General features: G+C 55.9%; 1 protein-coding gene across 2 annotated transcripts in view; it reads right to left on the bottom strand.

Moving 5' to 3' along the window:
• Positions 1-22,619, bottom strand: part of ATP13A3 (ATPase 13A3) — a 28,922-nt gene extending 6,303 nt beyond the window's left edge. For both annotated transcript variants that reach the window (XM_015820730.1, XM_029285001.1), the window contains exons 1-25: positions 22,572-22,619; positions 21,426-21,599; positions 20,358-20,514; positions 19,914-20,016; positions 19,736-19,816; positions 19,347-19,416; positions 14,841-14,975; positions 13,064-13,136; positions 12,604-12,735; positions 12,336-12,515; positions 9,865-10,022; positions 9,392-9,580; positions 7,782-7,843; positions 7,260-7,410; positions 6,998-7,114; positions 6,698-6,715; positions 6,441-6,594; positions 6,209-6,329; positions 4,942-5,066; positions 4,188-4,345; positions 3,151-3,273; positions 2,476-2,555; positions 1,562-1,604; positions 1,361-1,470; positions 724-820 (exon numbers count right to left, since the gene is read on the bottom strand). In XM_015820730.1, coding sequence (XP_015676216.1) covers positions 724-820; positions 1,361-1,470; positions 1,562-1,604; positions 2,476-2,555; positions 3,151-3,273; positions 4,188-4,345; positions 4,942-5,066; positions 6,209-6,329; positions 6,441-6,594; positions 6,698-6,715; positions 6,998-7,114; positions 7,260-7,410; positions 7,782-7,843; positions 9,392-9,580; positions 9,865-10,022; positions 12,336-12,515; positions 12,604-12,735; positions 13,064-13,136; positions 14,841-14,975; positions 19,347-19,416; positions 19,736-19,816; positions 19,914-20,016; positions 20,358-20,514; positions 21,426-21,599; positions 22,572-22,619 — 2,859 coding nt within the window. The remainder of the gene's footprint in view (positions 1-723; positions 821-1,360; positions 1,471-1,561; positions 1,605-2,475; positions 2,556-3,150; positions 3,274-4,187; positions 4,346-4,941; positions 5,067-6,208; positions 6,330-6,440; positions 6,595-6,697; positions 6,716-6,997; positions 7,115-7,259; positions 7,411-7,781; positions 7,844-9,391; positions 9,581-9,864; positions 10,023-12,335; positions 12,516-12,603; positions 12,736-13,063; positions 13,137-14,840; positions 14,976-19,346; positions 19,417-19,735; positions 19,817-19,913; positions 20,017-20,357; positions 20,515-21,425; positions 21,600-22,571) is intronic.
• Between the last annotated feature and the right edge of the window lie 2,089 nt (positions 22,620-24,708).

Consider the following 24,708-nt stretch of genomic DNA (forward strand, 5'->3'; position numbering starts at 1 on the left):
GGGGATGCTGCAACGGTCATTAACTGTGAAAAACAGTCGTCAGTCCCTTTTTTTGTTGCCCTTGTAACTTGGAACGGTCACTAAACGAAGGGTCGTAAGTGGAGGACTGTCTGTATCCCGACTCTTCCAGCCAGAATAGAGAGAGGGGGGGCTTTACTCCCAAACTCCTCAGCCTCCCTCTGAAGCGCTCCCCACCAACCTATGTCCTCCCCCTCTGCTGACCGTCCCGGGCCTTCCCTTCCCCGTCTCCCCTCTGGAGCCCTGGGCAGCCCAGAGAGAGAAGGGGTGTGTGTGTGTGTGTGTGTGTGTGTGTGTGTGAGAGAGAGAGAGAGAAAGAGAGAGAGAGAGAGAGAGAGAGAGAGAGAGAGAGAGAGAGACATTCTGAGTGCTTCCTCCTTCGGGCCCCGAAGCCCCCAGGTTCCCCCCTTCCAGAAAGAGGAGGGGCTCCGCTCTCTGCTCGCTCCCCCTGGCTCCACTCGCTGGGCTCATATCCGATTTCCTCTCCTGCCCTGTTAAACCTCCTTCGGCCCCACGGCTGATCCTGCTTCCCTGGGTGGGTCCAGGGCCCACCTTAAGCGCTTGGTGCAGAAGGCGCTCGCGGCTCCTGAAGCCCCCGCCACCCCCAGTATTATCAGGGCCGCCCCCAGGGGACAGGCGCGATGCCCGGGGAAGGCGCCCGCCGCCCGCCGAGGAAAGCCTCCCCCGAGGTAGGCAGAGACTCACAGAGTAGAGCAGAGTCACGCTGAGGTACTGGATGAGGCTGTACAAAGCCATGAATTTGAACACGCAGAAGGAAGTCATTAGGGCAGCCCGGCCTTCCCTGCGGAGGAAAAGCAGCAGGCATGGAGACCACCACCATCCCCCCCCCGTCTCCAGGGTTCCTCAGGCGGGGGGGGGGGAGGAAGAATTCCTGCTCAGCCCCATCCAGGGAGGGAGAGGCCTTGTGTGGCCGGGGAGAGCCACGTCTCGTGCACAAGAGAAGCACCACGTCTCAGGACAGCCCAGAACTCCGAAATGCGAGGCCCATCTGGGAACCGGCTCCGGCTCTTGCAACGTGGAGGCAGAAACGGGAGGCAGGATGGGTGCTTCCCTGCCCCCCCCCCCGGAATGGGAGACCCCCCCCAACCCTCCCAGGAAAGGAAGCTGTGGCTAACCCACAAGCTGTGCCTGTCCCTGATGCTCGCTTGGGCGGTGGAGCCCTGGGCCTGCGGTCTGGACACCACGTCCAGAGGGGCTTAGCCGATGGCCTTCTCCGTTCTCCCCTCCAAGCGGGGCCTCCCCACGCCCCACCCGCCCCGTCCACTGCAGAGCCAGCCGAGGGAGGAGGCCCCTCCGGCTACGCAATGCCCGAACCCTTTACCTGATCAGGTTCGGCACGCAGGAGATGCTGGCTGACCTGGAGGTGAAGGGAGAAGCGACGGACGCTTCCAGCTCGGAGAGTGAAATGCCGCCATGGGCCCTCTTCAGAGCCTGGGGGGTGGGGGGAGGGGAAGAGGCCTGAGAAGGGGGCCCTTGGGCCCCCACGGAGCAGCTGGAGGGAGGGGGAGGGGGGCATACTCACCCCACAGTCATTTGCTCCGTCTCCGCACATCCCCACGTGGTAGCTGCAAGAGAGAGCGGGCAGGGTGAGGGTCCCCCTGCGCTCCGGAAGCTCCTTCTGCGGAGTGACCGTGGGCAGGGGGAACTGAGGCATGTGAGGGGGGGCGCCCTCCAGGGATCCCCCGGAGAGTTGTCCAGCAAAGGCTCCCACAAACTGCTTCCCTGGATGTACTTGACCAGCCCCCTTGGATTGGCCTTCAGGGAGTCAACGAAACAAAAGCCCCCCCCCAGCAGACCGCCCTCCCCATCTGCCAGGCCTGGAAAAGGTGATCCCAGATCCTGAGGGGGCCTGGGGAGAAGGTGGGGGCGTTCTTGGCACTGGGAAAGAGGAACTCTTTGCCCAGGGAACCGGGTTCAGCAGAGCGATCAGGAGGCCGTGGGGTGCCGCCCGCTTAATTTACGCCCCTCTGCTGAAGCAGCCGACAGGGCCGGGGCAAGCCCAGCGAGGCACCTTCTCCCTAGGAGGGCCCACTGCCCCCAGATCCTTCGCCCCCAAAATCGTTTGCAGCTGACTGAACCCCAGGATCTCAGGTCAGCGGTGGGGGATTCACAAACCCCCCCCCTGGAGTGAAAGACAAGAGTCCAAGGACTGGCAGGGCGGATCGGGCAGCAAAGCACGGAGGAGAAGGCGGGCACCTGGAACCCTTTCCTGCCTCTTAAGCTTTCCCCCTGCCCCGAGACCCCCAGGCAGGGGGCAGGGGGGGCAGCCGGCTCCCTCCCAGTTTCAGTCTTGGGCCTGGTGACCCCGGCAGCCCTGGCCCCGCTCAGGGCAGGGATCCTGCTTGGCCCTCTCAGAGGCCGGCTGCTCAGCAGCGAGGCTTGCCTACTCTTTGGGGCAGGGGGCGGGCAAGGCCCCCCCTGCAATTGTGTACTTACTCCACGTTTTGCAGGGCCTCCACCAGTTGCGTCTTTTGGTCCGGGGCCATGCGGGCGAAAACTGTGCCGTGCAGCACAAGCTGGAAGGCAAGGGGGGAGTCGGTTCTCTCAGCATCCCGGGGGGGGGGGGGGGGGGGGGGGGGGGGGGGGGGGGGGGGGGGGGGGGGGGGGGGGGGGGGGGGGGGGGGGGGGGGGGGGGAAGGGAAGGTGGAAGGGACAACAGTTGCTGGGTTTTGTGTGTGTGTGTGTGTGTTTGGCAATATGGGCAAAAGTTCAACGCATCGCTCTTTCCATCCAGGAAATGTACCTTTAATTGTGTGGAAGCATTCTGCAGTGATTCTCAGAAGGAGGGGGCTTTTCTAGAACTGCTGCCAGCCCCCCCTTCCCCCCCCCATGGGAAAGCCTCAGAAAGGCCACAGGAGGGGCAGGCTCAGTTCTGGCTCTTTCAAGGCTGGGGAAGCCCCCCCTCCTCTGTTTGGGGGGGGGTTTGTGTGAATGGAGGCAAGTGGAGGGGCCCAGAGGAGGAGGAGGAGGCCATGGGTGTGGGCCAGGGGGCTCTTGGGAAGAAGGCCCTCTCCATAGGGCTGCACAGACCCTCGCGGGAGGCGCACGCAGCACGGGCAGAGCTGACCCACGGGCAGAGCGAGACCCCAACGCGGCTGGGCCGGGACCGACCTTGGGCACCAGGTCCTGGAAATGCTCCTGGATGACAGCGAAGGACTTCCCGTTCATGGCAAAATGGAATTTGGTTTTGTGGAAGTCCTCAAAGTTCTGCTGGGCAAGTTTAATGGGAATATCCTGTAACAAGAGAGAAAAAACAACACACACACACCCCTTTTCAATTTAACCACCTTTGGGCAGGAGCTCTAAACTTCCAGTAAACAGCTAAGCACCGCTGCTAAAAACAGGGCTTTGTGATCAGATACTTGAAGTAGAAAGGCAACAAAATCGGTCATTGCCGCCTAGACCTGGCAAAGGCCGGGGGGGGGGGGGGAAGCGCTGGCTCAAAATTGCCACAAATATCTGATCTGAAATAAACCACCTCTGAATTTAGCACTCAATTAGACTTCCTATCCAAGGGAGAGCAGTTATTTATTTTATTTATTCAATTTTTATGCCGCCGATCTCCCCTACTGGGTGATTCCGGGTGGCTTACAAGTTATAAAGCAAGCCAAAAGCAATTAAAATATTAAAACATTAAAAACCACACAGATCAAAACATTATTGAAACACAGAAGGGAGAGTGCTGGGCCAATCACTGTTCGCAGGGCGAGTCCAAGGAGCGGCCAGCTCTTGCGAAAGGAACGTGTGAAGGCACAGACCCCCACCCACCTTCCAATCAGGGCAGACCCCTCCCCTCAACAGTATTAGCTACATGAAACTGCTGCCAAAGGGCTGCTTTAGGTATGGAGCCCTCCGAAGGGCAAAAGGCTCCAGGGGACCCAGGCAAAAAAGGCTCATTGGTGGCAAATGTGTGGTGAGAAATCCATCCTGGGGGGGGGGGAGAGCTTTTCTCCTGAGCCTTCCTTCCCCCAAGGCCACTTTTCCTCCCGTGGCCCCCCTTCTTCCCCAGTCGGAAGCGCAGATTGGGGGACAGTGTGGGGGAGGGGCCCCTTCCCACCCACTGGCTCTCCCCTGAGGTGTGCTTAAGAGGGGCTCCTCTCCCTGCCCTCTGGAGGGCCCCCCCTCACCTCTGAGTTTATGGTGGGCACGGCCTCGGGATCCCTCTCGAGGGCATCTGCGTGGTGCCACTTGATCCTGGCGGGGTGCCCGTCCTTGGGAGGTAGTGCTTCAGCCACAATGACCTTGTCCTGAGGTAGAATCATGCCACAGTCCCGGGCCACGGAAATGGCGGTCAGCATGTTGTCGCCTGTGAAGCGAACACGAGCACGTGTGTCCAGGGCTCAGCCGCTCCCTGGCAGCCTCGTACCAGCGGCACTTCACATGTACACACCAGTACACGTGAGCCGAGATGGGGATTTAGAACTGGAAGCCAAACCAGGGTTGGATCTGATTTAAGAATCTGCCCCTCTTCATCCTGCAGGCTGTCCCCATGAGAGGAGACGGCAGAAAAGCTGGACACCGGCTGGAAAGGAAGCCCCCCTGGCAGTGAGGAGCCCCCCCCTTCACAGCAAACGGTGCTCAGCAGCCGATTCTTTTCGTATTCCGGCCTGAGAGGCCGGATCATCTCAGCCACAAGTGGGGGATGGGGTGGGCCAGGGACCCAAACCCAAGTGGCCAGCCTCCCTGCCCCCTACGTCCTCCTTTACGGGCAAAGCCGGGGGAAGGGAAAGGCCACCCCGGGGTCCAGGTGAGAGAGAAGGGGCACGCCTTAACCACGGCTGATCAAGCACCCTTATGGGCAGCCCGGGGTCGCCATCTCTTCCGGAGGAGGCCTCCCCTCGCTTAATGACGGCCACTTTAGGGACAGCCTGAAAGGAAAGGCGGACGGCCCCTCGCACGTACCTGTGACCATGACGGTGCGGATGTTGGCCTTGTGCAAGTCGTCAAGTACAGCTGGAGTTTCTGGCTTGAGTTTATTCTGCATGATAATGAGCCCCATAAAGTCCATGTTGGCCTCGATGGCGTCTCTAGGGCGGAAGAGGAGATTCCATGAAAACCAGGGCGGGATTCGCAAAGGGGTCAAGGCTGGGAAGCTGCCACCACTCCCAAGCGCCAATTCACACTGGGATTCAAACTCAGCCCTTGGCAATAGAGAGGCTCGGGATTCGGATCCAGCACGGGCACCCAGCCAGAACCTTGCCCGCTTTAGCTCTTCACTGGGCTGCCTCTGGTGCCGGTAGCCACCTGGGGCAGAGTCTGGGGGCAATGAGGAGGTACCCCACCTAGACGTGGCAGGCAGGGGGGCAGGAGGAGCTGCCAGAGAGGCAGGGAGGGGGGGTGGCAAAGGGCAGACAGAAGGAAGAGCCTGCTGGGAACCCTCCTCGCCCCAGCCCTGCTCAACGGGTCCCCTGTGAGGAGGGCCGGGAGAGCTGGCCCCAATGTTTCTGAGACCAGAGGCTTCTAGGAGATGCTGCTCGGGGTCAGACGGGGTGTGTGTGTGTGTGTGTGTGTGTGTCAGCCTGGACCTGCTGAGCAGAGAAGGCTGCTGTCAACGCTGCAAATACTGTATATTCTTGCTTTGACAATATGCAGAACTGTCTGGTATTTTTATAGTTAAACCAGGCAACAGGGAAGAAGGGAGGAGAATAAGGAAAGCCCGGGAGAAAGAAACCGGAAGTAAATCACATCTCCCAAGTTGATTGGAAGATGTGAACCATGACCCCAAAATAAGGGGGGTGGGTGGGAAATGCTTAGAATGTATATGCCTAACGGAAGAGAAGCCAGATCTAAGCATTTCCACCATGCTGTACTGAGGTCTCTGTAACCTTAATAAATGCTTTTAGGAAAAAATTATGCCTGAAAGTCCTTTTAAGTGTTTCGTTAATCAGACACATGACATCATGCTTAGGTCTGGCTTCTCTTCCGTTACGCATACACATTCTAAGCATTTCCCCCCCCCCCCCTTATTGACATGAGAGCTGCTTCAGGTTGAGGTCCAAGAAGAGCATTCCGACTGATCCCTGTTGTTGGACAGGACGTGGGGCGCGACCCCAAGAAAGTCTTCCGGGGGTCCATCAGCTCCCTCTCCCTCTGGGCTTGAGTGGCCACGTCGGATTGCCTGGACTAACCCCCCCCCTGCCCCCCCCAAAGCCCAGCCGCATCCACTCACCGGGCAGCGTTCTGCACCTTGTGCCAGGTGAGCTTGGACTCCAGCTTCCTGTGGGCCAGAGCGATGACCCGGAAGCCCTGCCGGGTGAACTCCTCCAGCACCCGCTCAAAGTCGGCCGGCACTAGGGAAGGGAGAGAGGCCAGCGGCTGAGGGTCACGCCAGCAGGACCCCCGCCATCCTTCCCCCCCAGGGGGGGCAGCAGGGGAGCCGCAGCCAGGAGGGGGGTCCTTACCAGTGGCCGGCTTGCACAGCCCCGCAACCACTTCCGGGGCCCCTTTCATGAAGGCGTCCATCTTCTTCTCCCCCAGGATCCGGGCCACCACGCACATCCGCTGCAGAGCGGAAGAGAAGGGGAACTGCCGCACGATCCCGATCTCGTAACTGGCCTGGTCAAGAAAGGGGCAGCTGAACGGAGGCGCCCGATGACCAGCTGGCGGGCGAGGGTGGGCACAGCCACCAAAGTGGGGGGGGAGGAGGGCAAGCACTCACCGGGAGCTGAAACAGTTCCTGCAAGGGAAGAAGAGAAGAGAGTTTTGGGCAGGACCGCCTGGGCCGGAATCCTCCCCAGCAGCAGAGGCAGCCCAGGGGGTCGAGCCACGCGGTATCCCCCCACCCCAAGATGCCATGGCAGGAACACTCGTCATGCGTGTGCGCGCACACACACACACACAGGCGCCCTCGGCTGTCCCAGAGCCGGACAGAGCAAGGCGGGCCCTGGGGCGACTTCCGGATGGTGCAGGGGCAGCCGCACCAGAGAGCGGGAAAGAGAGAGAGGCCCAGGGGACCCACCATTTCCTTGTTGTTTCCAGCATGGAAGTCTGGAAGAAGCTGCTTAGCCGGCCGGACAACCGTGGGCATGATCCGGTTGTGAAGGGCCGTCTCCTCCTCCGTTGCCTCTTCCAGCACCTGAAGGAGACGGAGCCCCCGAGACGCCCATCAGCCCAAATCCCGGAGCCCAAGACGACCCGCCGTGTCCAGAGCTGTGGGGAACCTCTGCCCCCCTCCCCCCGCCAGGCAGCCCGTTCCCCTCCCAGAGGGGGCGTCTCCTCACCCATCCGGTGGCTTCAAACATCTTCAGATCAAGCGGATCTCCGGAGAGCTCCCCTTCGATCTTAGTGAGGGAATGGCAGGCGGCCATGCAGGCGATGAAGGGCGAGCGCACCAGGCTCTCCTTGCAGGCGCTCTCCTCGGGCAGCTGGAAGCTGAACGGAGGGCGGAGGCTGAGGAAGGCGCCCCTCGCCAGGACCCTCTGGAGCAGGGGTCTTCAAACGTGGCCCTTTTATGTCTTGTGGACCTCAACCCCCAGAATTCCTCAGCCAGCGTGGGAGTTGAAGTCCACAAGTCATAAAAGGGCCACGTTTGAAGACCCCCTGCTCTGGAGGCTGGAGCAGCCGTGAGGTCTGCCTTCCCTTCGGGGCAGATGGCAACCCAAACACCACCTGGAGGGGCTGATCTGCACTGCCCGCCCCAAACCCTGGCCAGGTAGGGTGGTGAGGGGGGCCCTGGGCGCCTGCCTCCCGGTGGTTGAGGAGCAGGAGGCCCACCGAGGATCTGACTGGCCTCTCTGACTTACCAGGCACTTTCAACCCTTTGGATGCCCCAGAGGTCCAGGCCATCCTCCGTCAGGGTCCCTGTCTAGGGGGAGAGAAAAGGGCAGTGCTGGCTGTGGGGCTGAGAGGGCTGCCCCCTGGCTTCACCAACCGCTTGGCAGCCTTTGAAAGACCCGACCGCAGATTGGAGACCAGCCTGGCCCCAAACCGGGCCCCAAGCTGTCAGTCTTTGCCTCCATTGGGGGAGGGAGAGAAGCCCCTGCCTTCCAGCGGCTGAGACCGCATCGGGTGCTGGGTGGGGTGGGGGTGCAAAGCTGAGGGAGGGGCTGCCAGAGGCCCCCTCCCCCTCCCTCCAGGGTAGCCCCAAGAGGCAGGAATGGGATTACAACCCTGGGGGACGAGAGAAGTGCCCACCCCACCTGGGAAGGCCGTGCCTGGGCCTCCTTTCCCGGCCAAGCTGAGCAGAGGAAGCCCCCTCCCTCCCCGACCCACGCAGGAGCTCCCTGGCTCTCTCTCCCCCCCTTGGCTCAGCCTTCTTTCCTCTGGGTGGCATCCAAGGATCTCTGCCACGAAGGCTGCGCAGAACAAGAGGAGCCCAGGGGGCCCCTGGCTGGTGGGCCCCAGTTCAAGCTTCTCCCCTTCTTGGGCCCTGCCCCCTCCCCCCTCCCAAGGGAAGGAAGGAAGGGAGGCCCAGCCAGACAGANGTAGGCTTCCTCAGACACCCCCCAACACCCCCCCCCAATCTTCTCCCTCCCACGGTTGCTCCTTCCCTTGGCTCCTCCAAGCAAAACAAGGGAGGGATGTTTGCGCTGGACAGGCCGGAGCTGAGCCCAGAGCCCTCCAAGGATGGCTTTGTTGTGTGTGTGTGTGTGTGTGTCTGTGTCACCGAGCATTTCCAAAGCAAGGCCGGCTTCTTAACTGGGTGGGGAGGGGGCTGCCTACAGGTAGTCTTTGAACCAGTCGGTTCCCAGTTAGGACGGGCCTCCCCAGAGCTACATATAAACTGGTTCCAAAGTTCCAACAACTGCCCCCCCCTTCGGTCACGTGACTGCATTTTGGGCGCTTAGCAACCGGCCTGCATTTACAACCGTTTGCAGAAGCCGGCAGTGGCTTCACCACAATTTTCAGTGGTTTTTTTGGTGTTTTTTTTTTGCTGGAAACTCGCCTTTACTTCTGGTTTCTGGCAAAAAATGATGTGATAGATTCCTCTAACCAGGAGTGTTCGCTTAGGGACTACCACAAAAAAGGCCGTGATCAGGCACGTGCAGGTGGTGACCCACTCAATGGCCACCCGGACTGTATTTCTGGGCTCAATTATGGCTTGTCGAGGGTTGCCTATCACCTGGGGGAGGGGCAGGCGGCCCCTTGGGGACAGGATTGGGGGCAAGGCCTCTGCCCAGCTGCCCCTCCAACGGGATTCAGGGGCCGAGCGACCCACTTGGCAGGCCAAGGCCAGAGAGGGTGGGAGCACCTGAGCGGGGGGGGCGGCTCTTTCAGGTCCCGCTCTCCCCCCCTTCCCTTCAGCAGGGGCCCATGGGCAGCAAAAGAGGGCCAGGGCCAGGGGCTCCCTTCCTCCCCCCCCGAGTCCATCCAACCCCCCTCCCCAGCCCGGGAGAGTGGCCAGAGGCCGGACCTTGTCAAAGCAGACGAGGTTCAGCTGCCCACAGATGTTGATCCTCTGGGGGCTGATGCAGAAGATCCCGACCTTCTTCAGCCGCCGCTGCGCGTAGACGATCCCGGCCGTCATGGCAGCAGGGAGGGCCGGAGGGACCGTGATGGTGATGATGTCCAGAGACTCAATGATGATAGTGCGAGCGGGAACCTGCAAGGAAGGGCGGGCATCAGCCTCCGGCCACGCTTCCCCTTGCCAGAGCTGCTGGGAAACGGCAGCCCCAGGTGCTGCAGGCGCTTCCAGTGCCCGCCGGAGCAGCCTGCCAGGTGCGCCAGCGGCCAAGCTTGGCCCAGGAGGCGGCTCTGTGGGCAGCAGAGGCATCGCCCGTGCCAGCACCTCGCGTAAGGGCAGACCCTGACAACCGGCCCAGCACTGGCGCTATCGGGTCTGCAAGGGGGGGAGACCCTCGCCAGCCAGGCCGGAGCGCTCCCTACCTGGTGGAGGATGCTGATGACGATGGTGTAGATGAAGCCGATGCCCGCCACGCCCACCAGGCAGAGCAGGAACAGGTAGGCCTCGCGGTAGAGCTGGAAGTCGGTGGGCTTCGGGTACAGGATGGAGCGCACCAGCTGCCCTTTCGAAGTGCTGAAACCTGCAACCGGGAGGATCCCCAGAGAGCGGGTCGGAAGGGAGGCCTGTCCCGCACCAAGGGGGCCTGGAGGCTGCCGCCCACCCAGGGGAGCCGGGGCCCCAGGCAGGCAGGCAGGCAGGGGAAGCTGGCGACCCAGGGCAGCTCCCTCCAGCGGGGGAAACAGAGTCTTGCGGAAAGCTCCCCCAAAAGGGAGGATCTGAGCCTCGGCTTTCCAGGGGGACGGAGGGCAGAGAAGAAAGGTCTCAAAGCACGGGGCCAAGACAATCCCCAAGGAGGCAGGGAGAGTATTTAATATTTATTTAGTACTAGCTGTACCCGGCCACGCATTGCTGTGGCTCAGTCTGGTTAAATGGAAAAGAAAGAAAAGAGAAAGCGCACGTTTGTAATTTCACAATGCTTGTGGGTATGCTTTTACGTCCAACAGATGGCGCTGTTTTTTTTAAAAAAGCATGTTTTACCTGTCACAGGTGTGACATCTATATAAAAGTAGGTATATAAAAACACATATTCGAATGCAACGTTGTGTCAAAATTTCAAAGCAATCGGTGAAGAACTTTTGGAGATTTAAGATTTTGAACAAACGAACATTTACATTTTTATTTATATAGAATTAGTATTTAATATTTATTTGTTATGTATATGTAGGAGTGTGGGTCTATACCAGGGGTAGGCAACCTTGGCTCTTTTATGACTCGTGGACTTCAACTCCCAGAATTCCTGAGCCAGCATGGCTCAGCTTGGAAACCTCTCCCTTTCCCTTCAGCATGGCTGGCTCAGGAATTCTGGGAGTTGAAGTCCACGCGTCATAAAAGAGCCGAGGTTGCCTACCCCTGGTCTATACATATGTTGCATATAGTATGTTTAGGTGTGTGTCATGTATGTGTTTCACTTTGAGAGCGGGCAACTAAATTTCATTTTTGATGTGTGCCGTTGTGCCCACGGTAAAAAAATGACAATAAAGGTTATCTTATCTTATTTTATCTTATCTTATCTTATCTTATCTGGAGTCATTCCTTTTTCGGGGTGGTGGGAGGGGGATGTTGTGAAGGGAAGGGAGCCTCACCAAAAGGGGGAGGGGTCAGAGGGCGTGGCTGCTTCTCCTGTGCCGGGACCTTCCGGAGAGGCACAGAGTGCCAGGGATGTGGCACAGGTGACTCAGACCCGGAGAGGCTGCGGTGTAGACATTCAGCAATCTCCCCAGAGGGATTCTGCCCCCTCCCCACCTAGGGAGCCCAGAGGCCGCATACACGTCTGTGGCAGAGAAGGTCCTGACCCCAAAGAGGGCACCCAGGCAGCCACTCAAAGGGGCCTTGCTGTGGGGCAAGCAGTGGATTGGCACCGAGGGAGCTGGACATCCTGGCAGAGGCTGGCAGGAATAGCCAACACCCCAGAGGACAAGCGCAGGATGCAAAAAGATCTTGACTGTCCAACAAAATGAAATTTAATGTGCAGAAAAGCAAGGTTTTACGCCTAGGCAGGAAAAACCAAGGTACAAGTACAGATTAGGTGAAACCTGACTCAAAAACAGCAACTGGGAGAGGGACCTTGGAGTCCTAGTGGACGATCCCTTAAACATGAGCCAGCCGTGTGCGGCAGCAGCCAAAAAAGCTAACACAATCCTGGGTTGTATAAACAGAGGCATAGGATCAAAATCACGTGAAGTATTAGTACCGCTTTATAAAGCCCTAGTGAGGCCACACCTGGAATCCTGCAGTCAGTTTTGGTCACCATATTACAAAAAAGAAGTTGAGACTTTGGAAAAAGTGCAAAGAAGAGCAACTAAAATGATTGAAGGCCTGGAGACAAAAACATATGAAGAAAGGTTGCAGGAATTTGGTATGACTAGTTTAATGAAAAGAAGAGCAGTGTTCCAGTATTTGAGGGACTGCCACAAAGAAGCGGGAGTCAAGCTATTCTAAAAAACACCTGAAAATGGGACAAGAATGAATGGATGGAAACCAATCGAAGAGAGAAGCAACTTGGAACTAAGGAGAAATTTCCTGACAGTGAGAACAATTGACCAGTGGAACAGCTTGCCACCAGAAGTTGTGGGTCCTCCATCACTGGAGGCTTTTAAGAAGAGCCTGGACAGCCACCTGTCTGGAATGGTACAGGGTCTCCCACATGAGCAGGGGATTTGGACTAGAAGACCTCCAGGGTCCCTTCCAGCTCTATTCTGATTGACACTGGGGCTGTGATGCGGGAAAGAGATGGGGAAGGATCCGAAGCAGCCTTTCCCAAACACGTCCCTGAATCCAACACCTGGATCCTTTGGGAGACCCGGGCCCTCCTTTCCGCCCAGCGCTGGCGTACCTGTCCTGACGACCACCGCCTTGACCAGCTCCCCAGTGTAGAAGCGGGTCTGAATGACCGTCGTGCCACAGAAGAGGGTGTGCCTCCGGTGCCCGTCCGGGTCGTACACTTCGCCCTCCAGGGCCTGCGAGTCCTTGGACGGGTTGGGCAGGTTGGTCTTGGTGACCGGGACGCTCTCCCCTGGGGGAACAAGAGGATCGCTCGCTGCCCGTGCCACCTGCGGCTTTGTGGCCCAGCTGCTGGCACAGGGCAAGCGCCCCCCACTCACCCGTCAACATGCTTTCATTGACGATGCAGGTCCCGCTGAGAAGCACCGCATCGCAGGGCATGATCATTCCCCGGAGCGGGACCACGATGACATCCCCGGGCACCAGGTCCGTGGACAGGACCTCCTCCATCCCTGCAGGGCAGACGAGAGGGCTGCGAGTGGGCAAAGCCCCAACCCACCCACGCCTCCTCCCCACTGAGGCCGAGGGGGCAGAGAGCAGCTGGCAAGGACTCTGGGCACGGCACGAGGCTGGCAGAGGAATCCGCCAGTCCTGCACACACACTTGGCAGCAACGGGCAGTGGCCTCTCGGCATGTCCGCAACAAGCCAAGGACCAAGTCCAGGGGGGCAGCTGCAAAATGCTCCCCCACCCCCAGCCCCACAGCTGCTTGCACCTCAGGAGGAACCCCCAAAGACGCCCCTCTCACCCTCGCCCCTTCTGCCAGCCCGGCCTGTCCTACCGTGGTTGGCTCTGTTGACGGACACCCTGATGATGCTGTGAGTTGCCACCATGTCGTGCAGCATCGTGTATTGCTGAAGGGAGGAGAGGAGAGCGTTGCTAGCCAGACGCCCCAAGCCTGAGCGAGCCGTCCCGGCCACCCCACGAGCCAAAGGGGGAGGCGGAAGAGGGAGCGGCTCCTGCTGGCCGGCCTGCCTTGGGTGGCGTCCCCCTCTCTTCAAGCCCCAGGGTCCCAGGGATGCGGACAAGGCCAGTGTAGCTGGAAGACCCTTTCTGGGGTACCCTGCGCTCTTTCTGAACTGGCCCCCGGCTTTCTCAGAGTCCAGCCCGCAAGAGCCCTGTGCCTCTGGTGAAATCCCCAGCAGAGCAGGGAGGCCTCCCAGGAGGGGCTCCCCCTATTTGGCCCAGCCAGCCGAGGCCTCCGGGAACAGCCACTGGAGCTGACCTGCCTAATCTCTGCTATGCAGAAGTTGCCCCTGAAGCCAAAATCCAGGGATGTGCTCAGGAGCACCTGGAAGACTCAGAGTCTTCAGAGGAAGCCAGAACCCTGATCTGCCTTTCAAAGGATGCCCAGCCCAGCCCAGTTCGGAGCTTAAAAAGCTCCCTCGGGCTTCGCCCACCCCTGGCGCCCCCAGCAGGACGTGGCACCAATTCCAAGGCTCCAGGCAAAATCTTGAGGCACCAGACAAATTTGGGGGGGGTGAGAAGACACATTCTGAAATAAATATTTAATTAATTCTCTACAGCAGTGCCCCCTCCCCTGGAATGGGGCTCCCCCAATGGCCCCCACCCTGCTTTCTTTAGAAGAGGTGTGAAGACTGGGCTCATCGCCCAGGCCTTTGGCAAGACTCTCTGCTTCATCACGCTCGCCATCTTTTATCTTAATCGCTTATTGATTTTATTGCAATTTGTTTGCTTGATTGTTGTGAGCGAATGATAACCCTCGAGGAACATCAGTGGAAGAAGCCCTTCAGATTCCCTCCCTGTCAGCTACTTCCGGGGGTTCCTGAAGACCACCCAGGGGGGTCCAACACGGTCCTTCTGTCCAGTTCTCTACGGACACCGCTGGGGATGGGGACCCAAACAGACCAGGGACAGGAAGAAACAGGTCACCACAGTCCACTTCGACCTGTACATTTTGTCTTCAGGGCTACAGGGACGCTTAAATGTCTGGGGACTCTTTTGAATTTTCAATATTTCTGCATACATATGACCTAAAATGGGCTCTCTTCACACAAGTCCCAGAACTGGATAAAGTGAATCCAAAATTAGTCAAAAACATTACACTTGTTAATCTATTTATTGAAGAAAGTGATCCAAAACTATACATATTTGTTTCTGACTCATTTATGCAGAAATGTTGAAAATTCAAAATGGTTCATAGACCTTTAAGCACCACAGCGCCCGGAGTGAGTGAGTGGGCGGATGAGGGCAGAATCCGGGACTCTTTCAGGCAAACCGATGCCGAGCCCAGACACCTCCGGGGTTTAGGGCAGCTCAGCACAGCGCCACGGGAACACAAAGGCCACGTTACACAAAAGCACACTTAACTTGGCTAGTGACTGACTGTGTTTGCTCCAGGCACTGGATCCTAAACTCACCAAACTGGCTGGATTCCTGCGACTCTCTCTGCCAATCGGAACGGGATCAGCTAAACAAACCTCAGGAAGTCCGGCCCGCTGCACCCGGACCAGCCAGCTTATTGTGCACAGCAGCAGCGGAAGGGCTCAAGTCTGCCTCCTCCTCCTCCCCCCCCCCGCAGGGCTTCTCACACCCACCTTTCGGATGTTGTACAGAGAGCTGGCGATGGAGATCAGAGACATGATCACAATGGCGATTGCATAGTAGTAATATTCGTCCGTGCACCATAGGATCACACTGAACAGCTGGAAAATGTAGAAAGGATTGAGGACCTGCAAGGAACGAGAGAGAGAGAGAGAGAAAGAGAGAGAAAACCAGGAACCAGTGTTAGATTACGACTCTCCTTCGCCTGGTTCCCCCAATTCTGAATTCCCTACTCAGGGCTAACGTTCAGAGTGCCAGAGCGGAAAGAGACAGGCCCAGCACGCGGAGGGAGCCCCGAGAAGCAGGGGGCCTCCTCCAAGGAGCCCCTCAAATGCCACAAGAGGCTCTGCTCACCCTTCCTCAGCTCCCAGCGCTGCTGTGGAGAACCGGCCACCAGGCCAAAGCTCCTTTGGGAAAAGCTACACACACACACACACACACACACACACACACACACACACTACTCGCAGGCATAACACAACGGCACCAGAAGGTTCTCGAGGTTTTCGAAGGCTGAAAGCTGAGCCCCCCCCCTTTGCAAGTGGACAAGGAGGGGAACTCCCTTCCACATGAGGGTGAAGCTGCACACTGGGGCCAAGCCTCTGCTGGGGCCAAGCCAGGGATCACCCGTGTTGGACCGGGAGCCTTTGGTCTTCCAGAACACTTAACTGGGCAGAAAGGGAAAAGGTGCCACCCACTTTTCCTTCGGATGGAGGCGGGAGGCTGTCCTTTTCCCAAAGAGGCGGCAGAAGAGGTTCCCTTGATTGGTCAGGCTGATTTTATTAAAAGTCACAGGGATCAGACAATACGGAACTGCTATTGAAACCGTTGCGCCAAACGTCACATCCACGGTGCAGGTCCAGGGGTGTGTGATACGCCAATGGCACATATTACTTGTGTCCAGCGTCAGTAAGCGAAGTGAGTTTGGGGAGAAAGCAGGATATCCCGTTAACTGGGGCATCTGAGGCCAACAGGTTAAAAGCCCTTCAAAGACACAACAACTTACTTCTTGGAGTTCTTTGCTGCGTAAATAACATCTCTAAGGAGAGCTCAATGGATTACGATAGAGGGCAGTTTTAAAAATTAACCTTTGGGGTAAGGTTAATATTCTTAAAATAAACATGTAATATTGTAGACTCACACACAAACATATCTACAAAGTATTTTCCAGCATACAGTACATTTCCTAAATGTCTGTGGGGGAATTAACTTTTAAATGCATGCAGCTGTCTGTCAGAGGGGAGAATCTGGTTTTCCATATCCTGGATTAGGCCTTTGGCATACCTTATAGTGCCAAATTGTGGATGAACGAACAAAGACTTGCAACAGAAATCAAGGCTAATAAAAAAAAGTTTCTTCCAACATATTAACAACAAGAAAAAAGTTAAGGAAACTGTTAAGTCCATTAAAGAGAGAGGATGGCAAGGAAATAACAGACAACAGGGAGAAAGCAGAGCTGTTTAACTCATTCTTTGCATCAGTCTTCACAGAAAAAAGAAACTACAGCCCAACATACCAAAAAACCACCGCAAAAGACGAACTAGAAACAAAAATTAAAATAAGCAGGAAAATGGTAAGAGAACACCTATCCGACCTTGACAGATATAAATCACCGGGACCCGACAGATTACATTCCAGAGTTCTGAAGGAACTGACAGATGTTATCTCAGAACCATTGCACCATATCTTTCAAAAATCCAGGTGCTACCCGGGAAATACCTGAGGATTGGAAAAAAGCTGATGTGGTTCCCATCTTCAAGAAAGGAAAAAAAAAACGGACCCAGGAAACTACAGACCAATCAGTTTAACATCAATACCTGGGAAGATCCTAGAAAAGATAATCAAAAAACAGATCTGCGAACAACTAGAAGCAAACAAAGTCATAACTAGTAGCCAGCACGGGTTTGTTAAAAACAGATCATGCCAAACCAATCTTATCTCGTTATTTGATAAAGTGACTAAACCTAGTACACCAGCGAAATGCTGTGGACATAGTATACTTAGATTTCAATAAGGCATTTGATAAAGTAGACCACAACCTATTCCTTGGTAAGCTAGAAAAAGGTGGAATAGATAACATCACCACCAGATGGATCTGTAGCTGGCTGGTAAACTGTACTCAACGAGTAGTCCTCAATGACACTACATTCGCATGGAGAGAAGTAAGCAGTGGGGTACCACAACAAGGCTCCGTCTTAGGCCCAGTACTTCATCTTCATCAATGACTTAGAATTAGAGGAGGGAATTGAAAGGGAACTCATCAAATTTGCAGATGACACTAAACTGGCAGGAGTATCCAAAATCTCAGAAGACAAACTCAGGATCCAAAAAGATCTTGACAGACTTGAACAATGGGCCCTATCCAACAAAATGAGTTTCAGTGTGGAGAAAAGCAAAGTTTTACATTTAGGCAGGAAAAACCACAGGCACAAATACAGATTGGGTGAGACCTGGCTGAAAAATAGTAACTGTGAGAGGGTTAGGGTTAGAGTCCTAGTGGAAAAAAGCTAATACAATCCTGGGTTGTATAAACAGGTATAGAATCAAAATCATGCGAGGTATTAGTACCACTTTATAAAACCCTAGTAAGAGCCACACCTGGAATACTGCAGCCAATTTTGGTCACCATATCACAAAAAAGATGCTGAGAGTTTGGAAAAAAATCAGAGAAGAGCAACTAAGATGATCCAAGGCCTGGAGGCTAAAACATACAAAGAATGGCTGCAGGACTTGGGTTTGGCTAGTTTAAAGAAAATAAGAAATAGGGGAGACATGATAGCGGTGTTCCAGTATCTGAGGAGCTGCCACAAGGAAGAGGGGGTTACATTATTCTCCAAAGCACCAGAGGGAAGGACGAGAAACAATGGATGGAAGCTGATCAAGGAGAGAAGCAACCTGGAATTAAGGAGAAAGTTCCCGACAGTGAAGACGATTAACCAGTGGAAAAGCTTGCCACCAAAAGTTGCAGGTGCTCCAGCAATAGAGGTTTTTAAGAAGGGACTCGACAGTCACTTTTGTGGGTGGACGGAGAAGGAAAAGGGCCATTTTTTTTTAATCCCTCCCCAAAGGACAAGCCAGATCTGGCTGGAAGGTTTTGCAGCCCCAGCATCCGCCAAGGCTCTCAGCCTGGAGCTCTGCGGCCTTTTCCACCCTCGGAAGCTGAGAGCAACTATTAAATCCTAAGTCCCTCTCTCTCTCTCTCTCTTACACACACACACACACACACACACACACACACAACTCTCTCTCTTTTTCACACACACACACACATCCAGCTGCACTTTACACATTTCTGTGGCGATGAATCGGTTGGACAGGCAAGCTTTAACGTTACAAGAATCCCAATTGTCTTCAGCCATTTCCCTGGGAAGATGCTGTCGTCAGTACCAAAAGTCTCAACAGAAACTACACAGCACTTCATTCAACAAAAAATTATGTATTTCGGACTTATTGGAATCCATTGTGGTTATGTAGAAAAAGCTTGAATTTAATCAACCCATGTGCTGCCTGAATGTCGTAAGGGCAACTCTTGGTGGCTTACAGCACGCTGACGGTGCAATAAGATTAACCTTTCACTTAAATGCTGCGTGTCCCAAAAGCCTTAAAACTCAATTTGAGACAAGGTTTAATATCAGAGTCTTTTGAGCTATATTCTTATTGTGTGAAAATTGGCATCTGGACAAGGAAATTGGATCCTGCGTGTCCTACTTCAATATTCTCCAGCACGGGAAAGATGAATACAGGGCCTCCGCTAGTCCATAGCTGGCAGAGCTGAGGTCGTTAGCGATTTAGGACTGAACCAGTTATTGAAATAGATTAGCTCTGGATGATTGTCAAGAAAGACAGACAACCTTCACTGAAATGCCTTCGTGCATGTATATTATTCTACTTTTGATTTTTAATTTAGTTTTCCTTTTTCCTTTATCATTATTTTTCCTTCTCTTTTGTTTTGTTTTTTAACTCATCCAATAGGAGCAGAAAGAAATCAGGCACTGCAGCAGTGATTCAAGCTGGCTGGGGAATCCTGGGAGTGGAAGTCCACAGGTCTTAAACTTGCACTGGTTGGACACCCCCCTGCACTACATCCCCCTGCGAAGACCTCCCCCCCCCGGGGCGATGGCCCAGCCTGCTCCCCTCCGTCCCAATCCCTCCTCGCCTGGCCCCTTCCCATCCCAGGATCCCGGGAGGCTGAAGCTGAGCAACCAGACTCTGTTTAACAAGCGGGAATCTTTTTAGACGATGTGGCAGGTTAAAAACAGGCAGGCCAAAGAAGCCAGCACAGATTTTGGGCCGTTCTTGTGGACAACCCAACCCTCAACCTGCATTTTGAGATAGAGTCAACTGATTCTCACAGAAACTCACACAGGCGGCAGCAGTCTGAGACAGAGGAACTGAACGCTTGCTAGTTTCTCTCCCCCCACCCCCGGCTAACTCTTTCTCAAGGCTCAGATGGCCAATAATAGCCGTTCCCCACCCCCCCTTCACAGCAAAAGGCTCACCTCTTTAATCAACAGTTTAAAAATGGAAGGCACTTTGACCGCAATTTCATTCAGTCCGTAGAAAATCTTCCTGCATCCAAAAGAGATAAAAAGGTACATAAATTTAGCTCGCAGCTGCTGGCCGCTGCCGCCCAAGAGCCACCCAAGAGCACCAGGAGGGCCCGCCAGGAGGAGGAAGAGCTGGCGGATGGGAAGGAGAGGAAGGCAAGGAGGCCGAGGGCCCTGCAGGGGTTCCTGGGCTCCCCTGGGCCCACTCCGGATGGCCATGAGCGTGTGGGAGCCGAGGGGGGAGAGTGGTGGCCGAGGGGCAGGGAGGCAGGCCAGGAGGGAGGCTGAGAGGGGAGCCCTCCACCGAACCCCCCCCCCCCGTGCTCCTCGCAGGGGCCCACCTGTAGTCCTGCATCTCCTTCGTCAGCCCTGTGCTGTGTTCCCGGTGGATGGAAGCGCAGGAGGTGGACTCGTCCAAACCCCTGCGGGAAAGGGAGAGGCGCAGGGGGGTTAGTCGGGAGGACCCGTCCCGCTGCCAGGGCCTCTCTCTGGGCAGGGAAGGCGCCGTCCATCTCTTACTTTATGGAAATGAAGTTCTGCACCGCGTCATCCCAGAAGTACTTCACGCTGTGGTGGGTGAAATAGCGCAGCTGGAAGGCAAGAAATACAGACCACGTTGCTGCTTCAGGCGGAGGAGACTCGGCAGGTGCTGCTCATGAAGGCAGACTGAGTTTGGGTGGCTGTACGCCCCACACCTCCACCTGCTGCCCTCCCTCCCTCCCTCCACCCTCCCCACCTTCTCTGGGCCAGTTTACCTGCAGGAGAGGCCGTTTTTTTCCCCCCACACACTGCTGTGGCCCCATCAGGGAAACCCCTCTCCCCACAGAAGCCTTCCGGAGGCTTCCCTCCTGAAAGAAGGCCCGACAGGGCTGCTCTTGGGGGGGGGGGAGGGCAGCCTTCTGGCCGTGCCGGGTACCTGGAGGAGCTGTGGGGCCCGGGAGAGTCCGTTCAAGGCGCTGCTGCTGCTGCTGCCGTTCTCTTCCGAGGGAGGGACGCAGAGAGGGGTGCTGGAGCCATTGGCCACCTTGTCCGAGGCCAGCTCTGCCGGGGCCTGCAAGGGGTGGCGCCCCAGGGACAAGACGGTGCGGACCTTTGCGCAGAACCAGGTCTGGAATTCGTCCTTTGGAGAGAGGGAGGGAGGGAGGGAGGGAGGTTTTGAGGAGGAGTTCCTGGAACCACAGGAGACCCAATAGGTCCGGCTGCCGACCCTTTGGGACCTGCTTGGGCCGGCTTGGCAGGCCTGGCCAGGCCCTAGAGCAGACTCTCTGGGGCCCAGGCGGGAAAGGCGGAGCCGCCCAGGACAGGTGGCAGGGGCTCAGAGGCCAGCCCGGAGAGCCTCTCCTAGGGGCAGCTGCCAGCGGACACATCTGGCCTGAGAAGGTCCACTGCTGGCTGGATCAGGCCAAAGGGCCCGATTCTGAACCTAAACCAAGGCCAATTCTGAAGAGGCTCTGCCCTAACCCCGACCCTCTTCTCCTTCTCTTCTCCACGGCAGCCGATGTCTCTTAATTCCCCATCTGGGTATGTGCTAGGCCTTTCCCGAGCTTCAAATGATCCTCCTGGCCGCGTTTTCTCTCCACAACCCTCCTGTCACTCAGGGCACAAGATGGCTGCCAGTTTCCAAAGCCATAAAAACGCAACTTCTCCTCCTCCTTCCTCTTACCTTGAATCTCTCAGCTCTCTTGTGGCTCAAAGAGCCCTCAGCTCTTTTGACTGGGCGGGAACCGCTAGCGATTGTCTTGGCACGTTGAGCATTAAGCTGTCATTAACTTACGTGGCCCCACAAACTGCATTTTGTCAACCCTGTTTTAGGTGCTAGCATGTTGTCTGAACCTAACCTCGCTTTTCTTTCAGGTTTTCTGCTTTTTATTCTTATTGTTACTGAGAAGGACGAAAGACAAGCAAGTCCAACTGCCTGGCGTTAGGAACAATTCTGGGATCCAGAGGAGCAGACGGGGGCAGCCCCGACCCGCAAAGCCTTTCCAGATGCCCCCGAGGCAACCCCCACGGCCCCCCAGGCCACGGACTTACGGTGGTTCTCAGCAGGACCACCTGGCAGCGTCTCAGCGAAGCCCTTTGGCAGGTGGCCTTCACCCGCCACTCCGGCATCCAGTAGAGGAGGAGGAGGAGGAGGCCGCCCGAGCACAGCACCCCTCCGGCCACAAAGACCAGCTTCCAGCGGCAGAAGTTGTACCCGTAGATCTTCTGCACAGAAAGAGAGCAGGCGGAGCAGGTGGCAGTTCCAGCAGGGTGTCTGTGGAAGGGGGAGGGGGCCTGAGTGCACGTTCCCCCCCCGCAGTCCGGCTGTGGGTGGCTCACAGCTGCTGTGGGACCAAAGGGCTTTCGTGGCCCTGGCGCAGGAGGAGTGGTCTTACCGGCCTCCCCCTCAACGCCATTTTGGGGGAAAGCACGCAGGAGGCCTAAGCGGACTCCGTGCCCCCCCCAGGAATCCCCTCCACAATACTGCAAAGAGCGACCAGCTCAAAGGGGCTAAATGTAAGTGGGCCAAAGTGACAGCAGGTCTACAAAGAGGTCTACAGGGAGTCACCCAATGGCGCCCCTTGTGATCCAAGGGGCTGCTCCTGCCTCAGCCGAAGGGCCGCTCTGCTCCCCGCAAGGACCTCCGAGGTTGCCCTTTGAGGGCCGCCCTTGAAGCCTGGGGGGAGGAGAAGCCCTTCTGGAGCTTGCCTGAGGGGCAATTTGCCTCACAGCTTTCTGGAGGGAATAAAGTCACCTGTGGGAACCAGGCCCTCCACACCTCCCCAGGAAAGGGGGAAGGAAGGAAGGAAGGAAGGAAGGGAGGGAGGGAGGGAGGGAGGGAGGGAGGGAAAGGGAGGGACTGCTTGAGGGTATTAGATTCTGTCTCATGATTTCCCAGGTCTAGGTGGTCTCTGTGGGTATTTATCTCCCCCAAACAGCCCTGCGAGGTAGACTGGGCTGAGGGAGGGAGGGAGAGAGGGGGGGAATTTCCAGGGCTGAAAAGGGCCTGTTGAATCCGGGTAAGACTTTGCTCTTCTGGGGTAGGATCAGAATGGCTGCAGCAAACCTTTAATCTCTGCTCAACGATTTCCTGCACCTTGGGTGTGTGTGTGTGTGTGTGTGTGTGTGTCCATGCCATGCAGTGGGGGGGGGGGAGGAGGAGGAGGAGAGGGAAAGAGGTGAGGATTAAGGAACTACCAGCTCCTCCTCTTCGCCTTCCTGGAGCAGGCTTTCTTCATTCTCCATGGTGCCGGATGCTCAGCTCAGTCCCAGGGAACCTAGGATCGGGAGAGAGGAGGGAAGAAGCCTTGAAAACAGCCTGTCTCATCCTTGGCCGCCCTGAGGCTTGTGGACTCCAACTCCCAGAATTCCCCAGCCAGCTGCAGCCCAGGCCTCTTAAAGGGCCAAGGTTGGGAAATGCTGTTGTTAAAGCACGTTTACAAAGAGCGGCTCTGCCTTGGCTTCCCTCAAGCGTAGCACCCCAGACGCGCTCCGGGTGGGGAGTACGGGGGGAACACCACCCCAACTCTCTCCCCCTCTCATTGTCCCCCCCCCAAGTGTCACCCATTGGGGGGGCAATAGCTTGTGGCAACAGCCTGGAAGAAACTCCTGGTGTAAACTCAACTACGGAGCTCTTAAAAGCACGCAAACGTTTTGCTCCTCGTCACCCTTCTGCTACAAAAGGTGGTAAACCCTTCGTTTAGTGACCGTCCCAAGTTATAACTGCAACGAAAAAAGCGACTTATGGCCATTTTTCACACTTAACGGCCACTGCAGCATCCCCGTGTTTGGGCACTTGGCAACTGGCATGTATGCAGGACGGCTGCAGCGTCCCGGGGGAGGGGGGGGAAGATGTCACTTTTTTGCAAAGTCAATGGGGGGAGCCAGATTCACTTAACGACCGCATGTTCCACTTAACAACGGCAGCGATTCACTTGAACCGTGGCCAAAAAAAGATCGCTTAGCAGCTGTCCTGCTGAGCAAGGGAAGTTCAGGCTCACTCCAGGATTACCTGCCCATAAATCCTGGCCAATAAACAAAGGCCTCTTGAAGTAAACAGAAACCAAACCACTCAGCCATGGGAGGCAGCTCAGCCTGAAGAGTCCCACCCGGCCTCTTCTTTCCTCCTCCTCGGCATTTTCCCTGCTACCCCTTCTCTTTCTATCCTTCTCTTCAACAGGCTAAGCATACCCAGCCCCCTTTGCTGCTCTTCTCTGCACTCTTTCTAGAGCCTCAACATCTTTTTTTGTGTTAGGCTGACCAGCAGTGGATGCAGCATTCCAGGTCTGCCCTTCCCCTCATCACCTATCCCTTTCCCTCATCTTGGTATGGTTCCTCTATCAAGGCTGTGTTGGCTGCCATCGCCGGACACTGCTGGCTCACCCTGAAGCGACTGTCCCTTGGGACTGAGGACTCCAGTCTTCCTCACGCAATGCAAACAGGGGCGGTGCTACCACCCACATGACACTCACTAGCACCGCCCCGTTTTTGCCGTGTGGCGCCCGTTCTCACTGCACGGTGCCCCGTTTTCACCAGGCAGCGCCCCATTTGTTAGCGGCTGCACTAGCACGAGTGGGGGTGAGTGCACGCGCACACATGCGCACACTGGCCGGCCTGTTCCGTGGCCCACTGGCCAGCAGACCACGGCCCGGTAGTGGGACTCCTGCCTTGGGACGCCTGCCTTGGGACTCCTGCCTTGGGACTCCTGCCTTGGGACTCCATAATCCCTCTCACATTTACCGGCACTACTGCTGAGCCTGTTCTACACCTGTGCCTTTGGTTTTCCTTACCTATTTTGGCCTGCATTCCTGGTCTGTCTTTTACAGTACTGCTTTTGATAGACTGGCCTTCCCCCCCTCCCCTTTTTTTTGTCTCCTAAAAACAAATGCAAAGAATGAATTAAGCAGTTCTGCTTTCTCCCTGAAAACTGTCACCTCCTTGCCATCTTCTCCCATTATCGGGTCAATCATTTTCTTGACTTTTTTAATATGGTGAAACTTTTTTAGTTATTATTTTTGACATTTGTTGCATGTCTTAGTTCATTCTGAGCCTTAGCTTTCCTGACTTTGTCTTTGCAGATTCAGGCTATTTTGTTTTACTTATGTGTCCTTCTTTTCATTTTTTGTACTTGTCCTTTTTGTCTTTCAGTTTATCTGAGAGTTCTTAAGCAACCATGCTAATTTCTTCTACGATCTCTTATTTTACTTTTTCAGTGCTATTGTATTGTATTGGACTTCTATAATCTCATTTTTCAGAGTTTCCCAAGCTTCTCGAGTTGTTTTCCCTTTTTCATCCATGGAATATTTCCCAAGCTCTATGTTTGTTGGAATCAGCC

The sequence above is a fragment of the Protobothrops mucrosquamatus genome, unplaced genomic scaffold, assembly GCF_001527695.2.
Source record: "Protobothrops mucrosquamatus isolate PMUCROS unplaced genomic scaffold, P.Mucros_1.0 scaffold1167, whole genome shotgun sequence".
NCBI lineage: Eukaryota > Metazoa > Chordata > Lepidosauria > Squamata > Viperidae > Protobothrops > Protobothrops mucrosquamatus.